At 42.0% G+C, this 23,554-nt stretch overlaps 1 protein-coding gene across 1 annotated transcript; it reads right to left on the bottom strand.

Annotated features, from left to right (window-relative positions):
• Positions 1–6,881: 6,881 nt before the first annotated feature.
• Positions 6,882–22,503, bottom strand: RALBP1 (ralA binding protein 1). The gene is made up of 9 exons (XM_010018110.1): positions 22,200–22,503; positions 14,299–14,757; positions 12,131–12,480; positions 10,565–10,726; positions 9,556–9,687; positions 8,966–9,073; positions 8,062–8,183; positions 7,550–7,673; positions 6,882–7,272 (listed from the first exon to the last, which is right to left on the bottom strand). The coding sequence occupies exons 1-9, from the start codon at positions 22,441–22,443 to the stop codon at positions 6,994–6,996; spliced, it is 1,980 nt and encodes a 659-aa protein (XP_010016412.1). The 5' UTR covers positions 22,444–22,503; the 3' UTR covers positions 6,882–6,993.
• Positions 22,504–23,554: the final 1,051 nt, after the last annotated feature.

Raw genomic sequence — 23,554 nt, 5'->3', positions numbered from 1 at the left:
TGAAGTGCGTGAAGCGTGTTTTCCTGCGGAGGTAGAAATGGCTGTGGCAGCTTATCTTTGATGTATGTTAGCAGAACACCTTCATTTATCAGTCAGGTGCCTGGTACTCTGGCAGCTCGGCCCCAGGCAGGTGTGTCCTTTTCCCCTTTGTTCTTGGGAAAATAGATCCTTCTGGAGTTTCTTCTCTGCTAAACTCCAGTTGCTGTTTACTCCCCAGAGGCCTGCTTTTGTACTCCCTAACACCTGGGGGTGGTTAAGATGCAGAGTCATCTCTGCCTTGGAGCTTGGTGGGTTTGGGGGGGTTTGGTTGGTTTTTATTATTTAGGGTTGGGGTTTGGTGGGTTGCTTTTGTTAGTTTTGGTTTTGGTGCTTGTTTTGGGGTTGATGTGTTTTGGTTGTGTGGGTTTGGTTTTTTTTTTAAGGTTTTTCCTTTGCTTGTCCCTTTTCAAAATTTGCTTAAAATTTGAGAAGGCAACTGTACACTCAGGTCACAAGTTCCTGTGGTGCAGGTAATATTCTCATCAGGTTTTCCGTTCCTTGTGTTCTCTGACAGTTGTTCAGAATCCACACACAATCCCCAGAGCACCAGGCAGTGTGACAGCACTGATGGCAATGGTCAGAAAGCCGTGAGCTTTTCAGGCAGGAGGATTTCTGAGCGCTCTCTGCTGCCATATGAAGAACAACTAGAAGTCACTAGTGCTCTCGCAGGCCAAGTGATTCCTGTTTGAGAAAGACACGTTGAAATCCAGTTGATTTCTGCATTTTGTTCGGGGCACATAAATCCCTTGGTCTGTGCTTTGCTTCAGTGTAATGACAGTTGAATTACAGTTGGGTCATGTGTGTGATTTCTGAGGTGAATGGGATCAGCTCTTAGCTCAGACCAGAGCATGCTTCAGGTTATCTTTCTAGCTGTGATTAGAGTGTACTATTCACTGGAAGAGTATTGGGACTTAAAAAGAAATCCTTGTGTTTGGTGTCCACAATGAACATGTTCCTGCCTAATTCCATTACTGTGCTAACTTACTGTTCCACTAGTCCAGTAAAAGGAAGCATGATATCTGATCCCTTTAGGCATTTCCTTGTTATTTAAGGGTAAGACATCTTTAAGTTGAAGAATGAGGCAGATTTTCCTCGTGCTTTATTTCTCTTTTGTCTTCAGTACTGATGCAGGCCTGTGAATTTGAGGGAATTTTGGGCTTTTCCTAAGGAAGACTTGAGTGTTTTCAGTTGCAGAGTGCTTGAATTCCCTTGGCATGTAACAAATAAAGACCTTCTTCAGAGAAGAGGAGAAATAGCTGGTTTACTCCTTTTTCCTCCTCTTGTCACGGATCTGCTTGGCTCTTTTCTGCTTCATTTGGTGATTCCTAAGAACTGAGAGGGAAGGAAAGACTTTCTTTATTCTTGGTGTTGCCTGAGAGCATTTGATCTACAGTCCGATGGATGTGGTCTCTGTTGCTGAACTGACAGGATATTATCTCATGCCAGCAGTGTTAGTGATGTCAGTAAGTCAAGCTCCGATTTGTCCCTGAGGATATGGGGTTTGGGAAATGTGCATCTCAGTTCTGAGTGGTGAAAAAAGGAGCTGTTCTTTAACGTGGGACAGCATCTGGGAGTGCTGCCAAAGATCCTGGTGAATTCCCTTGTGTGTGTGTCTCCTGAAGAAAGATTTGAGCTTTGTATCTCAGTTCTGTTTCTCTTTTGGTCTGGATTTCTTGAGCAGAAAGTGGGGTGGCTCCCAAATCCTCATCTGTTGGTCCAGTTTCTCAAAAGCAGTATCATAGCTGCATCCCTGCCTTCTTGGTAGAACACCAGATCAGTCCTTCACAAGCAGTTTTCATTGTTTTCCATTTAATCTCTTGGCTCATGCCTCTTGGAGCTTCTTCATGGGAAATCCCTTTTTCCCCATGTCCTGGTTACACCACTGTCTCCCTCCTCCTGCTTGCTGTTTTTCACAGCAGGTTCTGTTTTCTGTTGTTCCTCCCAGAGACGTGTCAGGAATTAGCAGGGCCATTTCCTCACCATGCTTTCATGCAGATTTCATGCCAACAGAACTGGCAAATGTCTGGAACCCTCCGGAGGGTTTTTAACCAAGACATGGCTGATGCTCAGAAATAATTTGTTGGTGTTTTGAATGTCCCAGATGGCTGTGGCACAAATTCCTGGCCCTGTGGACAAGATCCTAGGTTCATTAGGACTGCAGAAGAGCAGCTCATTTCAGCCCAGCTGAAATATAAATGTCTGCAGGGGCTTGGCAACCCTCCAGTGCATATGCAGGTCTGTCTCTGATGGTTTTCATGTTCAGGCAATGGATCATGCACCCTCTGTTGCTGGTGCTTGCCTCTTTGTGCTGTCAGAGGTCAGGGTTCATAGCTGGCTGATTTGAATTGGTGGACAGAGATTGGGGAATAGTGAAGCTTGTCCTCTGTGGCTCAGGCACACTCATACACTTTGGTTGGGTCCCTTCCTGTTGGCAAGGTCTCCTTGTGTTCCCTTGTCCTTTGCTGTGGAAACTTGTGTGCAGTGCTCATGTTGTCTGACGTAATTTCAGCCCCGGGACACCCCTGTCTTGGTGTGGTGGGAAGGGGAATCAGACGGATGGACAAAAGCTGGTTCTATATTGTGCTTATTCTCTCCCTTCAGTTCTCCCCTCTCTTGCACTGATGGGAAAAGGCTCGTCTTCCTATCTGCTGCCATTCTGACAACATGGAAAGAACATTTAAAGTGATCAATCTTGTGTTTATATGCAGAGTTAGGACATACTGATAAACTGCCTTAAAAATACAAGACTGTGACAGGAAAGCTCCTTTAAAATATGTACAATGATTCTCCCCACCAAGTGCTTTCAGACTGTGCCTTTTAGTTTTACTTAACTTTACTTTTTACTTAGATGAGAAAGATAAAGAGCCCAAGGTACTGGGATTGTTTTAGGGTTCAATTGCTGTGGAGGTTAGAAGACATCCAGCCAGTTAAAATACACTGGGACTTAGCAGAGACAGGTAAACAGATGTTCAAACATCTCAAAACCCTCTGATGAGGTCTGCTTGAAATCCCATGACCCATTTCTGCAGAGGTGTAGTAATGCTTCTGTAGGGGAGATGTTTTCAAAGGCTGACCCACCCGCAGGTGGTTTTCACTGAGGACTGGAAAGTGATGGTACTGAGCACACTTCTCTGCATGTTTTAACAAGGCTGCTGAGAGGAGGAGGGGTGCCCTGTTAGAACATCAAAAGAAATGTCAGTTATTTTTCAGTTAATCCAGGTTTCCTGTGTAAGAACCAGACAGACTTGGTTTGAGTAAGGTGACAACAAAGGCTCAAATGGGGCTGGGCTGGTCATTTATTTCACAGTAGCCAAGGCTTGGCTGGTGGGGCTGTGCCTCATCTCCCTAGGAGAGGGAGGACTGGCAGCTGTTCCCTGCTATGTTTAAAGAACACGGTAGAAAACTTGTGCTGTTGGATATAAGCCGTATTTGGTCTGGATGAGGCATTTTTCCCTCTGCAGATGAAGCACTATGAGTCAGAGGTGTGTGCTGAAAAGTGAGAACTCTGACAGATCAAGCTTGGTCGAACCTCTTTTTTGTCAAGATGCAAGTTGGTACTTTATTTGGTTTTAGTTACACGGTAAGGTGTAAAGTTCTTGGCTTCAGTACATACTTTGAAACTTAGACTTAGCTCGTTATTCTGATGGGACAGAGGTAAAAATGAATCCCACCAACACTAGTACTGGAATTAGTGAGTGGAGGTGGGAGCTTCCTGTACAGCGGTCCTTCAGCTTCCTCATAAAGGACGATGCACTGTGGTGTGCAGCAGTGCTTTCAGAGCACCTCACCACTGGAGAAGAAATCTTCTAGAATTGTATCAGAATAGGTGGATTGTGCTTCCTGAGCATGAAGCTGAGCCAGTGTTGGAACCTGATGTGGGCAGCACAGAGCCCAGGAGACCTGCAAGGTGCTGGACACAAGCTGGTGGTGTTATGCTTGTGGTGGGGATGGGATCTGAGGGGAGTACTGCTTGGGTTTTTTTCCTTTTTCTTATCTTTCTTTCAGTAAATAAAACTAACACCCTCACCTCTTTTCAGCCATTCAGGCAGCAACAGTTCACTTCAGGCTGTTATTTTTTAGAGTAAAGAGACTTTACTGGGAGAAAAAAAACACTGCTTGTTATGCAGGGTGTCTGAAGCTGTTTCACTGTACAGCTGCAGTATTTCAGTGAGTATAAAGGAGTATAAATTCCAGTTAGATGCAAGTAACACGCTGCTGGCAAAACCCAGGTTTGTGTCCTGATTCACACTGGTGGTGTACTCCCAGTGACTTGCATACACTGTGCTGCCTCCTCCTTTGAGTTTTGAACAGATCCACCAGGTTTGTGTTGAAAGGGTAAGTAAGTGTGGGTTGTCCCCTGCCTCGTCAACTCCCCCAGCTTCTCCGGAGTAACGCTCTGTGGTGGAAGCAGTTGGGTTTTCAAGAGGGAAGCAGATGGGCCACATCCAACTGTCACCAGTCCAGAACAGTAGAATTAATGTTGCAGGCCTGTTGCTTCCTCACTCCAGTAACAGTAAGTCAAGTCTATCTGGTGTTTAGTCCAAAGGATCTGACAGAGGTTCTGTTCCTGCATTCAGCATGTGCAAGCTGTACACTTTTTCCAAGTCTTACTTTAAGCCAGTTTAAATAATACTTGATAACTTTGAATTAGTTAAATGAGAGCTTTTCAAGGCATGTATGGACTCTGTGGAGGCAGCCTGTGGTGCCGTGGGAGGGGAGCTGCAACTCACAGAGGTCATTGCAAGGCTCTTGGCATTGGTATGTCAGATATAAAGTGATCTGAAAAACACACTCAGATTATTGTGTTGTAATTACTTTCTGCTTTATCTGAAATTAGCTTTGGCTTTTTTGGCTGGTTGTTTGCAGCTGTTGTCTTTGAAATCACTGCTGCTAGCATGGCTTTTCCACAAGCCCTGCAAGTGCTGGGCTGACGCTGCTGCTGTGGGACTTGGGGCAGTCAAATCCCTCTAGGGAGGTCATCAGGCAGGAAAGCAAGCCCCATGCTGTGGGGCTGTTGGGCTTCAGCAATATGTGGTAGTGTGTAGCCACTGTTGCCTTGCACTTGGGTTTTAACTGCAGGCTTTACAGGAGTTTTATTGTAAGTATTGTCTGAAAGAACATGAAAGAAAATGTCAAACATTTTTCAGGGGTTTTGAAAACGAATTTCTGGGTACAGTTGCTGTACCCCCCCTCCATTCGAGACTTCAATGGGAACACTTTGAGTGCAGTGCGAGGCTGCAGGAGAAAGAAGTCGTCACACGTTGGAAGTCATGTGAATAATAAACAGGATGGGTTTTACCTTCACCACTGAACTCCCTAGTAGTAATACAGAAGTCTTAAAATCTTTAATTTGATCAAATTAAACTCTACCCTCAGCTGAGTTGTGGAAGCTTCCTTGACATTAAGTTGCAGACAGCGTTCTCTCAGAGGGGGGCTTTTACAAAGCCCGAACTCATTTTTCACCTAGAACCTCTCTGCTGCAGGTAGCTACCCAAGAAGAATAACTATCATTTGCATTATGAAGCAGATAAATTAGAAACTACTTTCAAATGGCTGTTGATTTTATTTGCTTGATAAATACAATCCTAACAAAATAAAAGTTAACCGATATTAAGAGATTTGTCTGAAGAACATTAGAAAAATCCATGACAATTCAGTAGGAATTAGTGTGAATTAAACAAACCAAAAAGTTTAAATATTGCCAGCAAATATAAAATGTATGTAACGAAGGCAAGGGAGGATGCTTTAGTTTACATTTGTCACCCGACCACATTTTCTGTGTTTATAAATTCTTTTTTTTTTCCCCAAATTTTAAAAAAATACTATGCTGTTTTCTATAACATATCAAAGCATTATTTGTACAAAATCAAATCATGGCCAATGATTCACAACAGTGCAATAGATAAAGAATACAACCCCATCCAACAGGTGCTGAAAATAAATATCCAGGTTAGAAAATACGATAGCCTCTACGCACGCTGGGGAGTTTGCTGTCTGCAGGTGGAGAATGTGAGTGTATCATCTGAAACGTTAAAACATCAAATGGCCCCTGAATGCCAGCGTGGATGGACAGAAGCTGTCAAACTGCTGGGGTTGGGTTTTTAAATAACAACCAGAAGAGGCTGTTGAAGAACCCCTGGTGCCTCCCAAGGCACTGCCTGTGCTTCAGGCTTATTTGGAAACCTTTAAAATGGATGAAGAAAACACTCTTGACTGGATGGCAGCAGTGTGAGCACAGCCTGTCAGGAACAGGTATGAGGATGGTGGTTTACAGATGGGTAAATGGGTTACCTGCATGGCTAAGAGACACGAACAGCTCTTGGTGAACATTTCCATCATACAGGGACATAAATAACATCTCTTAAGTCTCTACATTTATTCAGTACATCTCGGAACAAAAATGAAGCTTAAGGGCATGTTGGGTAAACATGATACCCCGCAGTCTCCCAAGTTTTCAGCCAACCCAGAATAAATTTAAAGCTCCCTTGTATATCATCTGCATCAGAAAGGTATCAAAGGCACAAGCAAGAAGTGACTAGGTTAATAAGCAGAAGTAATGGTGAATGAGGATGGAGAGAGTCACAAGGCAAATAATTAGTAAGTGGGTGGGGGGTGGTTTTATTTACTGAAAATAAGATCTTCCAATTCGGCTCCAGTGAAGGTAAAGAATGATTTTGGTTTAAAATAAAACAGTTACTGGATTATTTTAAATCACCTGAAGGAAACAGTCTCGAAATAATCTGATACTAGCTGCAAAACTCTTCTGGCCTCTCCAAACTCACCTGAGTCTGATGAGTAGAAGCCATTAAGTATTAGAGACAAAAGTCTCCAGGGCTTAAACGAAAGGTTTCTTTACAGAATGTACACAGCCAGCAATGCTCAGTTGTGCAGTTTGACTCAAATTACAGTAATTTGCACAGTTCAGTTGGTTTCACACATATCCAAGGAGCCTGATCAAATTGGAGTTTCTTTCCTGTCTTTGCTTGGTGATGGCTTCACTTGCTGCTCCTTGCTTGCTTTTGGCTGCTCTTTGGCTGCTTTTGTCTCCAGGACACTGTCTCTCTGCTGCTGCTGCTGCTGCTGCTGAGAAACAACCCCGCGTTTTTCTGCGTCCTCTTCCTCCTGCACCTGCTGCTCCGACTTGGCTCGCTGCAGTAGCCGGAGCTGCACCCGCAGTTCTATGATGGCCTCTCGCTCCTCGTGAATCGCCTGGTTCAGGTGGTTGTTCTTTATCTTTAAGCAAGGAAAACACATGTCAGGGTTCCTTCTGGCAAAGGCAGGCTGGAGCCAAGGGGACATGTAGCACTACACTAGGGAGCCGTGCTGTTGTCCCAGATGGCAACGTGGACTTGCACACATAAGTGATTTCAAAACAGAGCACGTGGGGGTTAAGCCCAGGGACAATGGATGCCAAGCTACCTGTCTGCGCATGTGCAAGTACCTCTGCTCAGACTAAACCCAGTAACTAGAAGGGGAAGAGTGCCAATGAACACTGACACTCAGATCTTACCTCTAATTCTTCGTTCTGTCTCTGCAAATCTTCCAAGATGACCTGCAGTTCCTCCTCATCCTCACTCTCACTTTCACTCTCAGAAGAGTACTCCTCGGTTTCACTTCGGCCATGCTGCTGACGACTGAAAGACCAATGACAAACTGATTCAAACACCTCCTCAAGGCTGCCAGAACCACAGCAGCATAAAAGGGTTAACTTAGATCCACTGAATAATCTGCAACACTTTTAAAAACCAAATCAGATTTTCCTTTCAAAGCTTAATTTAATAATGCAGTGATTTCCGGGGGAGATTTTGTTTAAGAGCACAGGGTCTAGTTTCCTTTAGATCATAATTCCATTGTTACACTAACAAAATATCCTGAAAAGCCCAAAGCTGCCAAGATTGCAGGAAAAAGAGGCAGCTTTCAAATGTGATGTTCACAGGGTGAGTGTTTAGGTGTAGCCGAGAGCGCTGTTTTGGAAGAGCACACGGAAGAGCAGGAGCTCTCGTGTTAGCAGTACCCTCTTACCTTTGTATTTCAGCTATTTCGGCTCGAAGGCGATCTATTTCTTCCTTCTCTGAGGCAATCTGTCTCCGCAGGAACTGCTCCATGGCCAGCAGTTCTTCTTGTTCTGTTAAAATCTCGTTCTCCTGCAATGATCAATTACTTCACTTAAAGCCTTGACTTTATTTTCTGCAGGAACATCCGGTAAGTATGTGATGATGCTGTTCTCTGATACCCTCTCGGTAGGAGTGGTTAGCATGCCTGCTTTAACTCCAGCTCATCAAGACCTCAAAGCAAATGCAAGTTCAAAACCAACCATGTCTGTTCTGAATCCTTACAATGTTTGCTGTACTGAACACAATGATTGCTGCACTGAACAGCTGTGGAGATGACACACTGAGTTCTGGCATGTTTGGCTGCCAATTTCCTTAAATCACAGGGGAAAGCTCTGGCTAACCAGTAAAATAACTAGAAAACCTGAATTACAAAATATATCTTTGAATGTGAATCTAAAGAGGCAACAACAGTGGAGAGAAGATTAAAGCTACCGAGGGAAGCAAACGAAGGCAAGAAGGCCAAAATAGTTGCTTTACTTCCTTTTCAGGAAAGTAGTTAACAGTATTAAACATGTTTGATTTAGAAGGGGTCTCTAAGTACTTCAACAACAAAGGTTACCTTTGGTGGTGATGGTTGTTGCTGCATAGTGTCTCTTTCCTGCTGTTAACAGGTCTCAGCTTTGGGTTCACTCATCCGGTCACCATTCCCTCCCTACTGTACTTACCATTAAAACAAAGCTTTGTATTTTAATAGACACAGAGACTCCTTTAAGCCTTCCATTTCCCATCACAAAGGAGCAAAAGGGTGTTCAGTATTTTTGAGACAGATGGAGCAAGAAAATACCAGCAGACAAACAGTTAAGTGCACCTACCTGCGCAAGCAGAATATTTATAACTTCTTCATTTTCATTCATTTCTTCTTTGGAGACATCCTCCTTTGAAAGGCTGGCAATTTCTTGTGCAATCTTTGTCTCACACTCCTGCCAGAGAAAGAGAAGAACTTTTCAAAGCACAGCTTCCCCAGCCACTCTACTGTAAAAATAGATGTTCTGGAACATACTATTTACTTTCCAAAGATAGAATCACCATCTCGGTTGTCTTGAAAGTTTTCAGCAAGGGACGTATCACAGTTTAACCTTGAGCTTTCCAGTACTTCCTCTTGCTACTCCAGGACACATTTTGTTAAATGTGTAACAAATCCATGCTCTGTCAAACACTAAGTTTTTCATCCTACAGCATGGTTTTTGTCAACAGCTGTGCAGGAGGGTGGAGATGTTGCTGTCCCTAGGGAGAGCCAGCTAACCAGAAAATGCAATTGCTCATCAGCCATGTAAAGTTAGGATGTAAAATCTGCAGTAAAAGGATTGAAACGTGGTTTGATTTAACAGGGTGCCTCTGTAACTGTCACAAATTAGGGATCCACAATTTAGACGCTTGGCCAATAAACAGAGAAGTTACCCACCTGTCTCTTAGCTTCTCTTAGTTTCCTCTTCAGAGCTGTTAAAATTCTTTGCACCTCCCAGAGTCTCTCTTCTTTGGATAAGTCTTTTATCCCTGCCTGCAAGTCTCTGTGTAAACAGTTCAGTAGGAACTCCTGGAAATATTGCAGAGAATCAGAAATTAACATAGTAGGGTGGGCTGAAAAGAAACAATCTTTCTGACATCATGGCAACAGGTTTTCAAAACTCAACCCGTCAACCAACAAGTGTTAACATACATTCAGTACATGATCCAGAACTAGCAGAAGAGCAATATTAAAGAAATCAAACTATTTAATATTTCCTCCTGACCTTTAGAGGAAAGGACCTCAAGATCATCTAGTTCCAACCCCCCTGCCATGAGCAGGGACACCAGACACTAAACCGTGTCACCCAAGGCTCTGTCCAACCTGGCCTTGAACACTGCCAGGGTTGGAGCATTCACAACTTCCTTGGGCAACCTATTCCAGTGCCTCACCACCCTCACTGTAAAGAACTTCTTCCTTGTATCTAACCTGAACTTCCCCTGTTTAAGTTTGAAGCCATTACCCCTTGTCCTACCACAACAGTCCCTAATGAAGAGTCCCTCCCCAGCATCCTTGTAGGCCCCCTTCAGATACTGGAAGGGTGCTATGAGGTCTCCACGCAGCCTTCTCTTCTCCAGGCTGAGCAGCCCCAACTTTCTCAGCCTGTCTTCATACGGGAGGTGCTCCAGCCCCCTGGTCATCCTCATGGCCCTTTCTCCCCCCATAAAGTATTGAACTACATGGCCCTGTCTTTTGTGGATTGCTTTGCTATATAATCATCACAAGGCTGTAACGCTTTTCTGTACGTGAATGGGGAATAGCATCACTAATCTCCTTCCAGTGGTTTCCACTTAAAGGGCAAGTGTGGTAGAATTAGAGTGTCAGTTACAAGCTTATGAGGATTTAGTACTGAATGTATAAAAGCCAGGGCCAAGATAAACAGAAAAACACTGAAGTAATTGCCAACCTGTCGCCTGATTTCTTCCTTGATGCTTTCTTGTGTTTCTGGAAGTGCTGGCATTGTTGCCATATTTGACCAGCGAAGAGGTTTTGTCACCTGCTTCAGGGTCACATTCCCAAAGAACTCTTGAACATGCGTAAAAAATACATACAGGACACGGTTGCTGATCTGCAGAGAAAGGACACACAGAACATTGGATAAGATGATTTATTCACATCATCTTTATCTGTGGAGCATAGTATCCTTCTCTAGAAACAGCCTTTAGAATGCCTTTCTGTGACTCGTAGTGATACTAGTTTGTCCTAAGAGATTAAAATCTGGATTAAAAATGATACTTTAAGTGACCCAGTGCTGTCCCTCCCCAAGGAATCTGTGTCTCTTACCTGCGTATCTGAGGCAGTTTCATGCTAAACTCAGACACATCTTAACCCACTGCAATTATTTCCATCACCGGCAGATACAGAGATAGATACATTATTTTCCTTTTACTCATGTAAAGGTAGGTAGTGACAACAACAGGTAAGATGGAACACAACCATACTGCGTGCTATGGCTGGTTGCTGTCTACCTTCTCTCTCCTTCCCAGCCTGTAAATATTTTCTACATCTCTCTCAGATGATTTACGATAGTAGAAAAAGGAGTTTGAAAGGCGCTGCTGCTGTAGTTCTTGTTTTAGGATGAGACAGAAGCAAGTATTTATTTTGATACTGTATCTATCTTCCATTAAAATGCAAACATCCTGTCCCTACCTGTGTTTTAATTGCTAAAATCTACTTAACAAAAAGCATGACTGGGCCTGCCTTGTTTTGCATTAATTGTTACTTCTTTTCTTAGCTAGAAAGTGTCTGGCACAGCAAAAATAGCCAAGAATAATAGTGCCCAGCCCTTTTGCTACTGGGCTTCCTCCTAGACTCTTAATTATAAAGCCAAGCTCTTCTTGAAGTGTGGGTTTTCTTCTAGAAGACACACACACCCAGTAATGCCATGTTTCCATTATGTGCAGGACTAATTCTGAGATGTATTTAAATTAAACATTTCCAAGATGTTTATTAAAGAATTAACCCAGAAACCACAAACTCTTACTGGAAGACTAAGTCAGTTGTTTTTGCCTGACTGCAGACACCAAAGCCATTAGGCAAAAGTCATTACTGCACCAGAAAGATCTATTTGCAGGACAGGATTCATTGGCTTGATATTAAAACTAAGCAACAATAGAGTCTTCACTAAATTATTGCTGAATCAAAAGCCAACAGAAATTGTGTATCTGCATGAATTGTTGGTCAAATTCAACATTAAATGACTTCTGCTCACAAAAGAATTAAAACCCTGACAGCAGTCTTTGTAATACTCTCATAATAAGCCAGATGTCACACCCATAGTATGCAAGCTCCCATTCAGAAAGTCTTTTGTTCCCCCTTTCCCAGCATTTTAGCTTCCCAGAGTATAAAGAGAAGCTGTGATTTATCTTAGCTCTATCAGACAATACCCCATTCCTACCCGCAAAGAATTTCCACAAAGAAGTCTTTCCTGGGCTGAAGTTCTGCTCTAGCACTTGCTGCGTGGCACACGTACCTGGACAGTAGGGCTGAGCACTATAGAAATATTCTGGATGTTCATTTTTGTTTCCAGTTCCTTTGCAATGACATGGTCCATGTGCACAATCAGCCAAGAAATCAGGAGATGGTTACACTCCGGCAACTCTTTCAGCAGCCTCTGGCACTCCTGAACTTTCTCAGCCTCTGTGCTCTTCCCACAAGCATCTTCAAAGCGGGGCATGAGCTCTTTGGTAAGCAAGTTTTCAGGCAGTTCTCGTAGGTACTGTTTCAGCAAGCTGGCTACTGTATTGGGCTCATATTCTTCCAGGTTGGGAGATTCTTCTCGATCATAGGCTGCTTTTAGCTCATCAACTTTTGATTTTATTCCTTAAAATATTTAGATCAAGAATTAAGAGAAATCTTCAACAGTAAATGTATAATAGTTATATTTAGATTTATTTTTTTTTTTGAGAAAGGCATTTATTTCATCTTTCCTTACAATTTGAACTACTTGAGGAACACCTTTTAAGAGTCACCCACATGTAACAAAGTTAAGATCATGACTCAAAATTACAAAGATCGCTGCTTCTAAAAGCACTGACTACTCCTATGAAGCACAACCACAGCACTGCCAAAGCTCCGAACTGGAACTGGCACCAGCACTCCCTTCCATTAAGGAATATAAAATAGGGCGAGAAGGGGCAGGAGAACACAAGATCAATTGTGTATTTTCAATCAGCATCTTTCTGACTGTTCATTTATGGAGCCCTAAGCCAAGAAGCAAATACGCTGTCAACTCAAATATTGTGCAACAAGTTCTATCATCTATAACAGCTTTCGTCTCTCAAAGCAAGCCACACACTTCTCAGTTCTCAGGTTTCCAGCTGGCCCTCCTCAGTGGAGCAATCTCACACAGGATTCTTGACTTGAGGCACTGTGTGAATAAAACTGTGTTCACAAAGTTATTCAACGCAGCCCGAGTTTTCTGTGAGGTATTTTATAACTCAGTGACATTCCAGTATTCCCAAACTTGGGGAAATTTCGTTCTTAAAGCTCAAACACCCATTTGAGTTTCACCGACTTGGCTCATACACAACAAGCAAAGCTGGGTGCACTCAGCCCACGGTAAATGCCAAGTAAAATATGCTCAGTTTCATGTCCCAGTAAGTTAGGCATCACAACAGCTGGAAGGTTGTTAAGCCACTGGAATGGTCTCTCTGAGCTCTCAGTTTAAACAATCTGACACACACAAGAGGGTGCTATTGTACAGGAGAACACAGACAGTACAAACATTAAAAATGATTTAGGGAAAACACACCTTTATCAGTGAAAATTCCCAACACATCGTGTCTTGGAAAAAAAACCCAAACAACCAGAATGTTCCAACAGGCAAGATGAAGAAGCTGCTTAAGCTGCTGCAGTATTTATGCATGCCTACCACATACCATGCAGATGGACAGCATGAAGACAGCTTGATGATGCCTTTAAAACCATTTGATTACTGCTTTTCAGCGATTCTCCTCAAATTCCTTTCCTCGCTTGTTCTTGCTCCCTTAAACATACCTGCAGAGGTACTTACTTATACAAGTTCCTTTGCAGATGCAGTTTACAACCAAAGGGGCCATTCTGTGTAACGTGACTAAACCTGATGTTTCATTTATGTAAGCTGGTGTTACACAACCGCCACGGTTAATTAGCCTGCTGCTGCTAAGCTTAATTAGGGGAACTTGGATTTTGTGCTCATTAGTGTATTTGCTCAAAGAAAAAAAGTTTTTAAGGAAAAAAAATAATAGGCATACAACGGAAGTAAGTGGAAAAAGCAACTTGGTGGGAAGCTTAAGTAATAAAGTGGTTGTATCTCATCTTTGCTTTTGCAGTCAACTAGCACTGCATTTCTAATGCAGACGTAGAAAACTCAAGCTGACCATACAAACACATTTTATTCATCATTAGCACCCTACCACAAAAGGCCAAAGCAAGTGGTTTCTTACAGCCAATGAGCAGTACCACCACTTCAGCAATTTTTCTGGTACTTCGGACCTACGAGTTTGCTCAGCTTTAGCTGCCTGATTACCTTCTAGATAATTAAAATGAATGCAGCTATTAACAGTCCCTAGGTGGTGAAAATAGTAAGAAGACGGTAAAATAGTAAGAAAATAGCAAGTAAAGACCTTCGGAACCTGCATGTCAGTGTGCCCAGAGTACCTGAAACTCTGTAGATGCCTTCACATTTCATGCCATACTTCTCTACGTAATCTACACATTCACGGAAAACTGCTGGCAGGCGGACGCCATCGTACATCATGGTCCTGTCTACTGCATCAGACAAAGGAATGCCAAACACGGGTCTATGACTTGGAACATCCACTTGAGGTATCTCTGTCTCCTGAATTGGCTTTTTCTTTTTCTTCTTCTCTTTCCACTGTTTTACAACATCTGCCGCAGTTAAGTCTTTTGACTTCTTCTCTTTATGTTTGTCTTCCTTATGTTTTTCTTCCTTGTGTTTTTCATCTTTGGGTTTCTCTTTTATTTTAAAATCCTTTTCCTTTTTTTTGGAAAAGCTGGGTTTCTTGAAGACATGTATTCCTTTGGACCGCTTCAACTTTGAAGGACTCTCAGCTTCATCACCAGAACTGTCCTCTTGAAATGCAGCATAACCTTCCGCTATTGGGCAAAGGAGGAGAAGGCAAGAGGACAGCTGTAAGTCTCTTTAGTTTCTAGACAGCATATTGTAACAGGGAGAGAACAAGAAGTAGTATGTAAGGAGAAAGGAAAAGCAACATGAGTGAAGAAAATAGCACCTGCCTGACTCTGCAGGTTTTCTTTAATCTTTACACAATTAAGTGAACAAGGATTAAATCAAGGTTGCATAATCACACCAAAGATAAGCCACAGATCCTGACCGATCTGAACAATTTATACTTTGTATACTTACTCATAATGGCAATGTCCATCTTACGGATTAGTTTCCCATCTAATAGTCAAGGAAATGCAAAATAAAAAAAATTGTCTGGCAACTTCTCTACGTTCCTGTAATCAACAGTATAAGAGTTGCTGTTAAGGATCATCTACTGCATACACATAAGTCTAACAAGCTTCCGTTAAGAACAAACTAAACTTCAGCCATTTAACTCCCCAATCCCTTCCCAGAATATTACGACTGTTAAGTATGAATAGCTTCAGCTTCAAATAAAATATAAAAAAGAGTAAAATAAGACCCAAGCACACTTACTTTTCCACTAGACAAATAAAACCATTCTAGTAACACTAGCACAATACCTGACTGTGAAGGTATCTGCCTTAAAGAGCAAATGCAAGAGCTTCAAACGAGTCCATGGGTGGAGTACACTGAGCAGCACAACACCAAGTGCTGTCTAAAACGTGCACCAGTGCTTTTTACTAGCTACGCCTCTGCAGCAAGCCCTGCCTGTCCTCCAGGCAACAGCAAGAAAATCTTCAAAGGTGGACTACAAAACACCAAACCCCACCAACAGAAAACCAACCCACAACCAAACCCAACAACACACGAACCAACGTGACTTCCAAGTCAATTAACTGCGATTTCACACACATGTAAGAAAAGCAAGCCTGAAACCTGGTCATCAAAGACAACAGTTTACACGCCATTTGCACCAGCCAGGTCCCCCAAGGCAGTGGGCAGCGAGCTCCTGCTTCAGCATGAAGCCCCCTTTATACAGACCCTTTAAGGCTCTTCCACTACCCACGGGCAGCACCTCTGCCCAAGCGAAGAAGCACACTGACAGCCAAGTGCTCTTCCTGCATAGTTTTGGGTGGTGGAAAATTACCCCTTAGATTATGAGAGAGCGCATCACACGTGAGCTTACAGGCTGTAATTTTTACAGGTGAAAGATCTTATGCAAAAGAACCAGGAAACATTCAGTCTTTTGTTCTTCCAATTCTAAATTATACTAAGCTGCAGAGCATCTCAGCATTAACTCTGCATGTCCAAGGAGCTGTCTGTATTTTGAAGCCCCCTTGGCTGCTCTGTAGAAGGCAGCTTTTAACAGTCAAATAAATACAAGAAATGTATTAAAGCATGGAACTGCCATAAAATAATTACAATTGCTGGACCAGCTCACTCTTCCCATCCTGGACTCTTCCCCTAGGGCTACCAAACACGCACGTTCATAGAAGACAGAGAAGGACTGACTGCAGCGCTGATCCTGTCAAAGTGATTTTTTATAATGAAATGCAAACGTTATCTGCAGCACAACCAGCAGCCAGGTCTCATCCAGTTTACCAGCTATAGCATCATCATTCACTCTTTCTGTAAACTAAACCCAGAAATGGCTAAGGAAACCTGCAGTACATGAAGGACGGATTCACATCTCACTGATCCAGAAGGAACTGGTGATGCACCAGCTATGGGACAAAGGAGGAGCAGGCATCACTAGTGTGTTATGTCAGAATGAGATGGGGCTGGCACTGAATTTCAGGATGGGGTTCACAGATGTAATTTCTGAGCAGAAAGCCAGATCTCCACCAGACAGAGCCCAGAACAACCTGCCCTCAACCTTTTCTGGTGTAACGGATCACAGTCAAACAGCATAGGGTCGCCACCCCACACCCCCCCCACCATGTCCTCTGGGTCAGCACAGGGGACCCAAGCTTGGAGGTCAATGTCACCAAAAGAACACCCGCCTTAGTGCCTCAACACCCCATGTTGCAACACAAACTTTTCTAGATCTGTGGTAACGTAACACCAGCAATGGCATGTTACTGAAACTGGTATTTCTTGACTTCACAAGAAGATGGGAAGGAGCAAGTTAAATACAAACCAGCCTATTCTAATTTGTCTCAGTAATGTAAGTCACAATTTAGAAATACATACTAATTAGATTCACAGAGAATCTCCCACCCATACCAAGAGTGGGGTTTGTATGTCTCTCAGAGTAGCCCGGTTTTCTTTACCATACTTCTGCTAATAAAGTTACTGTACCCCTTCCACCAGTGATACAATATATTGAAATATAAACCACCTAAATTTATACAGGAGAAAGATTATCAAAAGCAGGAGAAAGATTAGCAGAAGCAGTAGACAACTCAAGTGATTTTAAAAGTGGAAAGAAGTATTACTGGTATTTCTGCTCACTGTTTCCTCAAGACTTCCAGTACTAATAAATAGTCTGTGTTTTCCCATCACTCTAATGTATGTCAATGACATTTTCCTCCACCTATATGAGACCAATACTGATTTAATAAATACTCCAGATCCACCGGCATAACAAGTGGGCTATGTGCCAGTTCCTTGCTCAGGTTTTGTTAGACCTTCCACAAGCAAGCCTTCACTGCAGTTACTTTAAACAGGATGCTCCAAGTATAGCCCTTATCTTACAGAAAATCATGAAAATCTCTTTTAAAAGTAGTAATAAAAAAAATTAAAATATTCCAGTGTTACTATGGAAGAATCTAACTTACAGGCTTAAAAGCTTTGTCATGCAGAGAGGCCACTGTAACAGCCTGTGTACTTAGGAATGCTTCCCCGGCACTCCTACAACGAAGTCATAAATTCATGCTATGTAGTATTTATTGTGAACAGAAAGGGTTGAGTTGAGTATAGAACTGCCACTTAGAAAACCTACTACAAGATACATTTTGTGCATCAAGTGTCTGGCGAGTTTTTAAGCCATTTATACCTCTACACCTCGTTTTGGCTCCCTGGGGAAATTTGCATGCATCAGTAATTAATTCACTGGAAGAAAGCATGGATCACTGTTACATATGGAATAATTGGTTGGTCAAATATGACTACAGGGACCAAAGTGCAACGCTACCATTAGTTCAAATAGAATCATAGAATCATAGAATAGTTAGGGTTGGAAAGGACCTTAAGATCATCTAGTTCCACCCCCCCTGCCATGAACAGGGACACCACACACTAAACGATGTCACCCAAGGCTCTGTCCAGCCTGGCCTTGAACACCTCCAGGGTTGGAGCATTCACAACTTCCTTGGGCAACCTATTCCAGTGCCTCACCACCCTCACTGTGAAGAACTTCTTCCTTACATCTAACCTAAAGTTCCCCTGTTTAAGTTTAAACCCATTACCCCTTGTCCTACCACTACAGTCCCTAGTTACCTAATTGATTTGTCAGAGGGATTGCCATCAGTATATACCATTTCTAAATAAAACAGTGAGACACATGGTGATGCATAATGAGCTTGGGTAGATGGCTTTTCTTTCCTCTCCTCACCCACAAGATGTATTGTGACCATTAACAGAAACTTCAAACTCACAGACAGTACCAGCACTTACAATCCAACTTTCAATTAGATCGGTTTGCTTTTAATACACATTCAACTCACTCATGTGAGCACAGCACTCCCTAAAAATTGTGCATTCTAATTACTGCGCAGTGCTATGCAAGGAGAGCAAATGAGGCTGAAACAGGAAATTTGCCTTACCTCGTTTTGATTAAAAATAATTACTGGCACTGAAAGGCAGACTTTTAAACTGTTTGCAAATGGTACTTTGCTAAATAAATACACATTGGTACACTGATATACATAGTAATTTGTCAGTAGAATAGAATGAAGCAGCACAAAGATAAACCTTGATATGAAGAGCCTCTAATGCTTATCATGGGTAGGAAGCTCTAGTAACTTCCTATTCTGTAAACCTGGAAGCTGTATTCAGAGCTTCTCCACACACCACATCAGTAAAAATAACATTCTGTTTGCAATAGCAGCAATTTGGTTATCTTGTAGGATGACAACGGCCTCCTTAGATTTCTAACAGAGCTCGCCCCATACACATGTAGTACCCACTGCTACCACTCTGCACAGAGTGAAGGATCATAAGGACAGAGACAATTTATCATGCCACTGCTCTATATGAGAGAGCTGGGCATACCATTAGAGCTTTTGCATGGTTGCTGGATGTTCACATTCCTGAGGAGAAAGTATTTTGGAGAAAAGAATCCCTTAAGATGACAGAAGAGAGAAGAGGCTGGCATCCAGTACCTGACAGACAGCCACAGATCACTAGAACCTCAACTCAGCAACTCAGCGGAAGGAGATAAGGGATAACACCCAATCTGGACCACAGATTGTTCGGAGCAGGCCCCCAGGTTAACAACAGGAATATTTCAGTCCTCATCTACCTCCCAGAAGAACACGCAGGATCCCCTGCCCAACACATTTGGGATTTGGTCTTCAAAAATATTTCCTGAAAATATCAGAAGAGTTCATGCCAGTGATATTACTGTCCTTTCACAAAATAGCTTCATTTACAGTTCAACCAATTCTCCATTTCCCCCAAGAATTCTATAAAGAAAATGAAAATCATTCTAAACAAAAACTCCTGGCTGCATATTGAACCCATCCTGCCCCATGGCATCCCTCTTGGAAGTAAAACGATTAAGCACAGTAAGATCTACTACTTACAGAATCTTTATCTACAGAGATTGTAACGGGTAGAATAGCTTTTTTCTTCTGAAGTATGCCTTAGAACCTTTGTCCTTTTGCAAGGAACTGCCCATGTTACGACTTTATCAACACATGACTACTGACGGGGTTAAACATTCATTTTTAAAAACCAACTATGCTGGTCACTGTCTCACAGAAACCATTACTGCTGAAGAAAGGTCTATTTTTGCTCTCCCGCTGCCACAGTGCAAGTCTTGCACGGACAAGGGATCTTTTGAGTCAGGGAGCAGATCTGAGTTGAAACTATCCGACTGAAAACGAAATTCATTTTTAATCCCTAGTAAATCCCCTAATCTAACTCACTTTCCAGCTAACCAACAATCACAGAGGAGCAGAGAACAGAGATGAGTGGCTGAAACATATTTCCAGCAGCCAACATTCCACATAAAAACCAGTATTCCATTTAATTTCCTATTATCTCCAAAACATTTCTGAAGTTTATATTTAGAGTATTATCAAAATACCCCAAAACCTGAAAAGGTGGGAAGAAACTGAAGAATCGGAAGTGTGGAAGGAATAAAAAAAGGGCAAAGCTGGAAGGGGGACTCTTAAAATCAACCATGTTAAGCAACTGTAAAGAACACCTGTCAACTACATAAGTGAAATGTCTGCTCAAGGTATATTTACGATAATGACTATTTTTGGACTGTACAAGATGTACTGAGAGCTTTGTAAGTAACTTCCTCTTATATCTGACTGGCAATTATATGACATATACTTACATAAGGGCTAAGAAATGAGGAATGCTTTTTACATTACAGATGCAGGAAATTTGATTCTTCCTACGTTTTGCCTTTTTGTGGTTTTGAGGATTTTTTTATACCTTTAAAGCTTCTTTTAAGTAACAAAAATTGCTTTACATCAGCTATAAAATGTGTTGTGATCTCTTGTGGAAGAAAGCAGTTACAGCGCTAATGTGCACAGACCTGCATGTATTTGCTGAAGAAGCGTTTTTCCTCTTTAGCCTTCAGTTACACTGTCACCAAGAGACATGCCAAATTATACCACAAAGAAACCCACACTATGTATAATGCTGACCTCTAACAATTCCAAATTTAGAGGTGTCTAATGCGGGGTTATAACAGAAAGCCGATTTGCAAAGAGTAAAAAAACCAACTACTAACAGCCTGAATTTAGACCTATCCAATAATACTGAATTTCCATCACCACTCCAGTAATCTGTATTGGGTCAATGTTGTTAGAGAAAAGCCCTGAGAAATCACTTTTCTTAAAATATGTAGGAATTATTTAAACTGCTTGATTTAACTTGAGGATAATGTACTTCTGAGTTACAGCGTTATTTAGGCACATGGTCTTCAGACAGAGTAACAACAGTCCTTCTAAACTGTGGTAGAAACAATTCCTGCATTCCAGGAAACTGGCTTGATTAAAAGCAGTGCAGTGGCAGCAAATTCTTAAAGAGTAATTAATTATTTAAATATTTGCATGCATATTTACAGACAGTCACCAGATTCTTCTAGCAGAATACTGTGTGCTGTCTCACTGGTTTTTATCTTCCAAACACCACATGTAAGAAGTAGTGAGGTACACTGGCAGCCAGAACTCCCAGGCATCAGAGACACAAGCACGGTAGAAGAGGAACATTATTTTGAAGTTTTGCTAAAACAAATGTCAGTTAAAAAAAGTACCAGCATGTGGGCTGTGATATTTAGGTTTCAGAGACTTGGACGGGAAGGATCTTTCTGGTACTGAGAGTGCTCAGTACCAGCTTAGTATTACCAAGTGCTTTGTTCTCTCAGAATATGTAGAACTCTTATTGAATAAAAACTATTTCACGTTTCCAGAATTTTCTGCACAAATCTAAAGGTGGAAAGCTAAGACTTCTCTTGTGTTGCTCTGATGAGGGGTATACTTTTTAAACGAAAACCTCCATTCTTACATGGATACTGACAGAATGGTTTCTACAGTCAAAGCTTTACTTTCCTCTAACCTTTACTCTGTTGGTCCTAGTAAGTTCAGATCTCAACGCTGGCTGGCACGTTTTTGAACTCTGCAATACCACTTTGGCACTGCTGGTGGAAACTGCATGATCAGACTAAAATGAGAAGCTAGAGAAAACAAAAAGGACACAGATCTTATTGCTCCTCAAACAATGATGCAGTGTGCACATGACAACTTGAGGTGGTACACAACGGCAAACTCCAAATATGCAAGACGTAAGGGAAAAGGGTTAAAGTTGTCAAAACTGACTCTTCCACATTTAAAAATACAAAATTCAGGTCAAACTTACTTTTATCTTAGCTAGGCCCTCAGCTGCAATTTCAGAAAGCATCTATTTTGAAATACACTTGGAAACTTCCACGTAGAATGTGAACAGATAATAAGATTAGAAGAACCTCAAGCCAGGCAATTACCAATGCACTGCTAAAGGTTCTGGATAAACATGTTTATTAGTAATTCTGGGCACATGCTTGGCACCCGTACCTGTGCAGCAAAAAACAAATCCAGTTTTTGGTTAAGGTGTGGGTTTCTTTGGAAGAGAAACAGGTATTGCACAAAGCCTGTTTGTACAAGTTAGCTTCCTTCACACCTAAACAAGTTTTAAAAAAGCACTGGGAATACTAAGCAATTTTGAGAGAGAAAGAAAGAGGAAAAGAGAAATTATAAGCATGAAATAAGAGCAGTTTCCTACTCACTTCTTTTTTCTTTCTTCTTAAATTTTCCTTTCTTCTTCCCATGCTCTTTTTCATCATCAGATACTATATCTGGAGGCTCATGCAAGCTGTCATGAGGCGGGGAAGGCTCACCAGTGCGGTACAATCCAGGGAATTTTGTAGGGCTGATTTCTTCAGAGCTGGGAGTACGAGCAAGACCCCCACTGTGCTCTACCCGACGGTGTTCACTGGGGCTGCTAGTGGGAGGCAGGAAGCACTCAGTCATTCTGATTCCCTGATATCCAAGTGAAATCTTCTGCTACCTGTCCATCACACCTGCAGCAGGGACAACAAAAAGAAACCCCACACAATTTTAAGCAATGGGTTTCAGAACACCTTGTTTAGAGCTCTATCATGAAAACACAAACAGCAATACTTCCTGCAATGAATGCTCCAACTTATGTCAGGACACAGCAATGAACATCAGGTCCTAAGCTCAGTGTTTGCAGAATCTGTCCATTAATTCCTAAGCCACATTAACATAATGAGAGCTGCTGTTTTAGCCAGTTCTATTTTATAATATGTAAAACATTCTGTATTAAGTAGGAGACTATTTTAACATTTGAAATAACTCTTACAAAATGCATAGGCAGCTTGTGTACTGATGGGTAATATTTACAATAAAATAACTATCTTTAAACTTTTGATACAAAACAGATTTGTCTGGAAGCTCAGAACATTTGTGAGCACTGCACTTGAGGCAAAGATCATTTTCATCTTTCCCAAGCATATTTTGTAGATGCAAATAAGAACTTGCCTAGCCTGCTGCAATAAGGGAAGGGGGGAAGGTAAAACAGATCCATCTTCTAATTATGGTAATGCAAATTAATGAAGGTAGGTAGAAAAAGCATGGTTATGTTTTTCTAGTATACAAGAACTTCACATTCAAAGAGGCTGTATCAGGTCATCTGCACCCAGATGCTGGTATGTTATCTGCCTGAGTTATGACCAAACAAAAGCTAATATTAAACTGCTGAAGGAAGCCAATACATAAATTCTCAGCAGTGATACTCATAAGCAAAAAACCTCTTTCCTAGCACAGGTAGTTCCAGAATTTCCACAGAACATATGCTGCATGGGACATCATACCTCTGGAGTCCACTCTGCTGAACTTGGCCCTTTGTGTCTAAACGGTCACCCTCAGATATGAGCCCTTCTTTCACAGCATGAAAGGAAAACAGAAATAGAGCAAACCCTAGAGAAAGAAAAAGTGTATTTCCCACACCCAGTGCTGTAACTGGCTGACAGGTTGTCCTGGGTTCAGCTACAGCAGTCAATTTTTTTCTCCTTCTTAGTAGCTGGTGCAGTGCTGTGGTTTTGACTTAAACCAGGACACA

This window comes from Nestor notabilis, unplaced genomic scaffold, assembly GCF_000696875.1.
Source record: "Nestor notabilis isolate BGI_N333 unplaced genomic scaffold, ASM69687v1 scaffold6967, whole genome shotgun sequence".
NCBI classification, from domain to species: domain Eukaryota; kingdom Metazoa; phylum Chordata; class Aves; order Psittaciformes; family Psittacidae; genus Nestor; species Nestor notabilis.
This window is presented reverse-complemented; position numbering and strand designations above follow the sequence as displayed.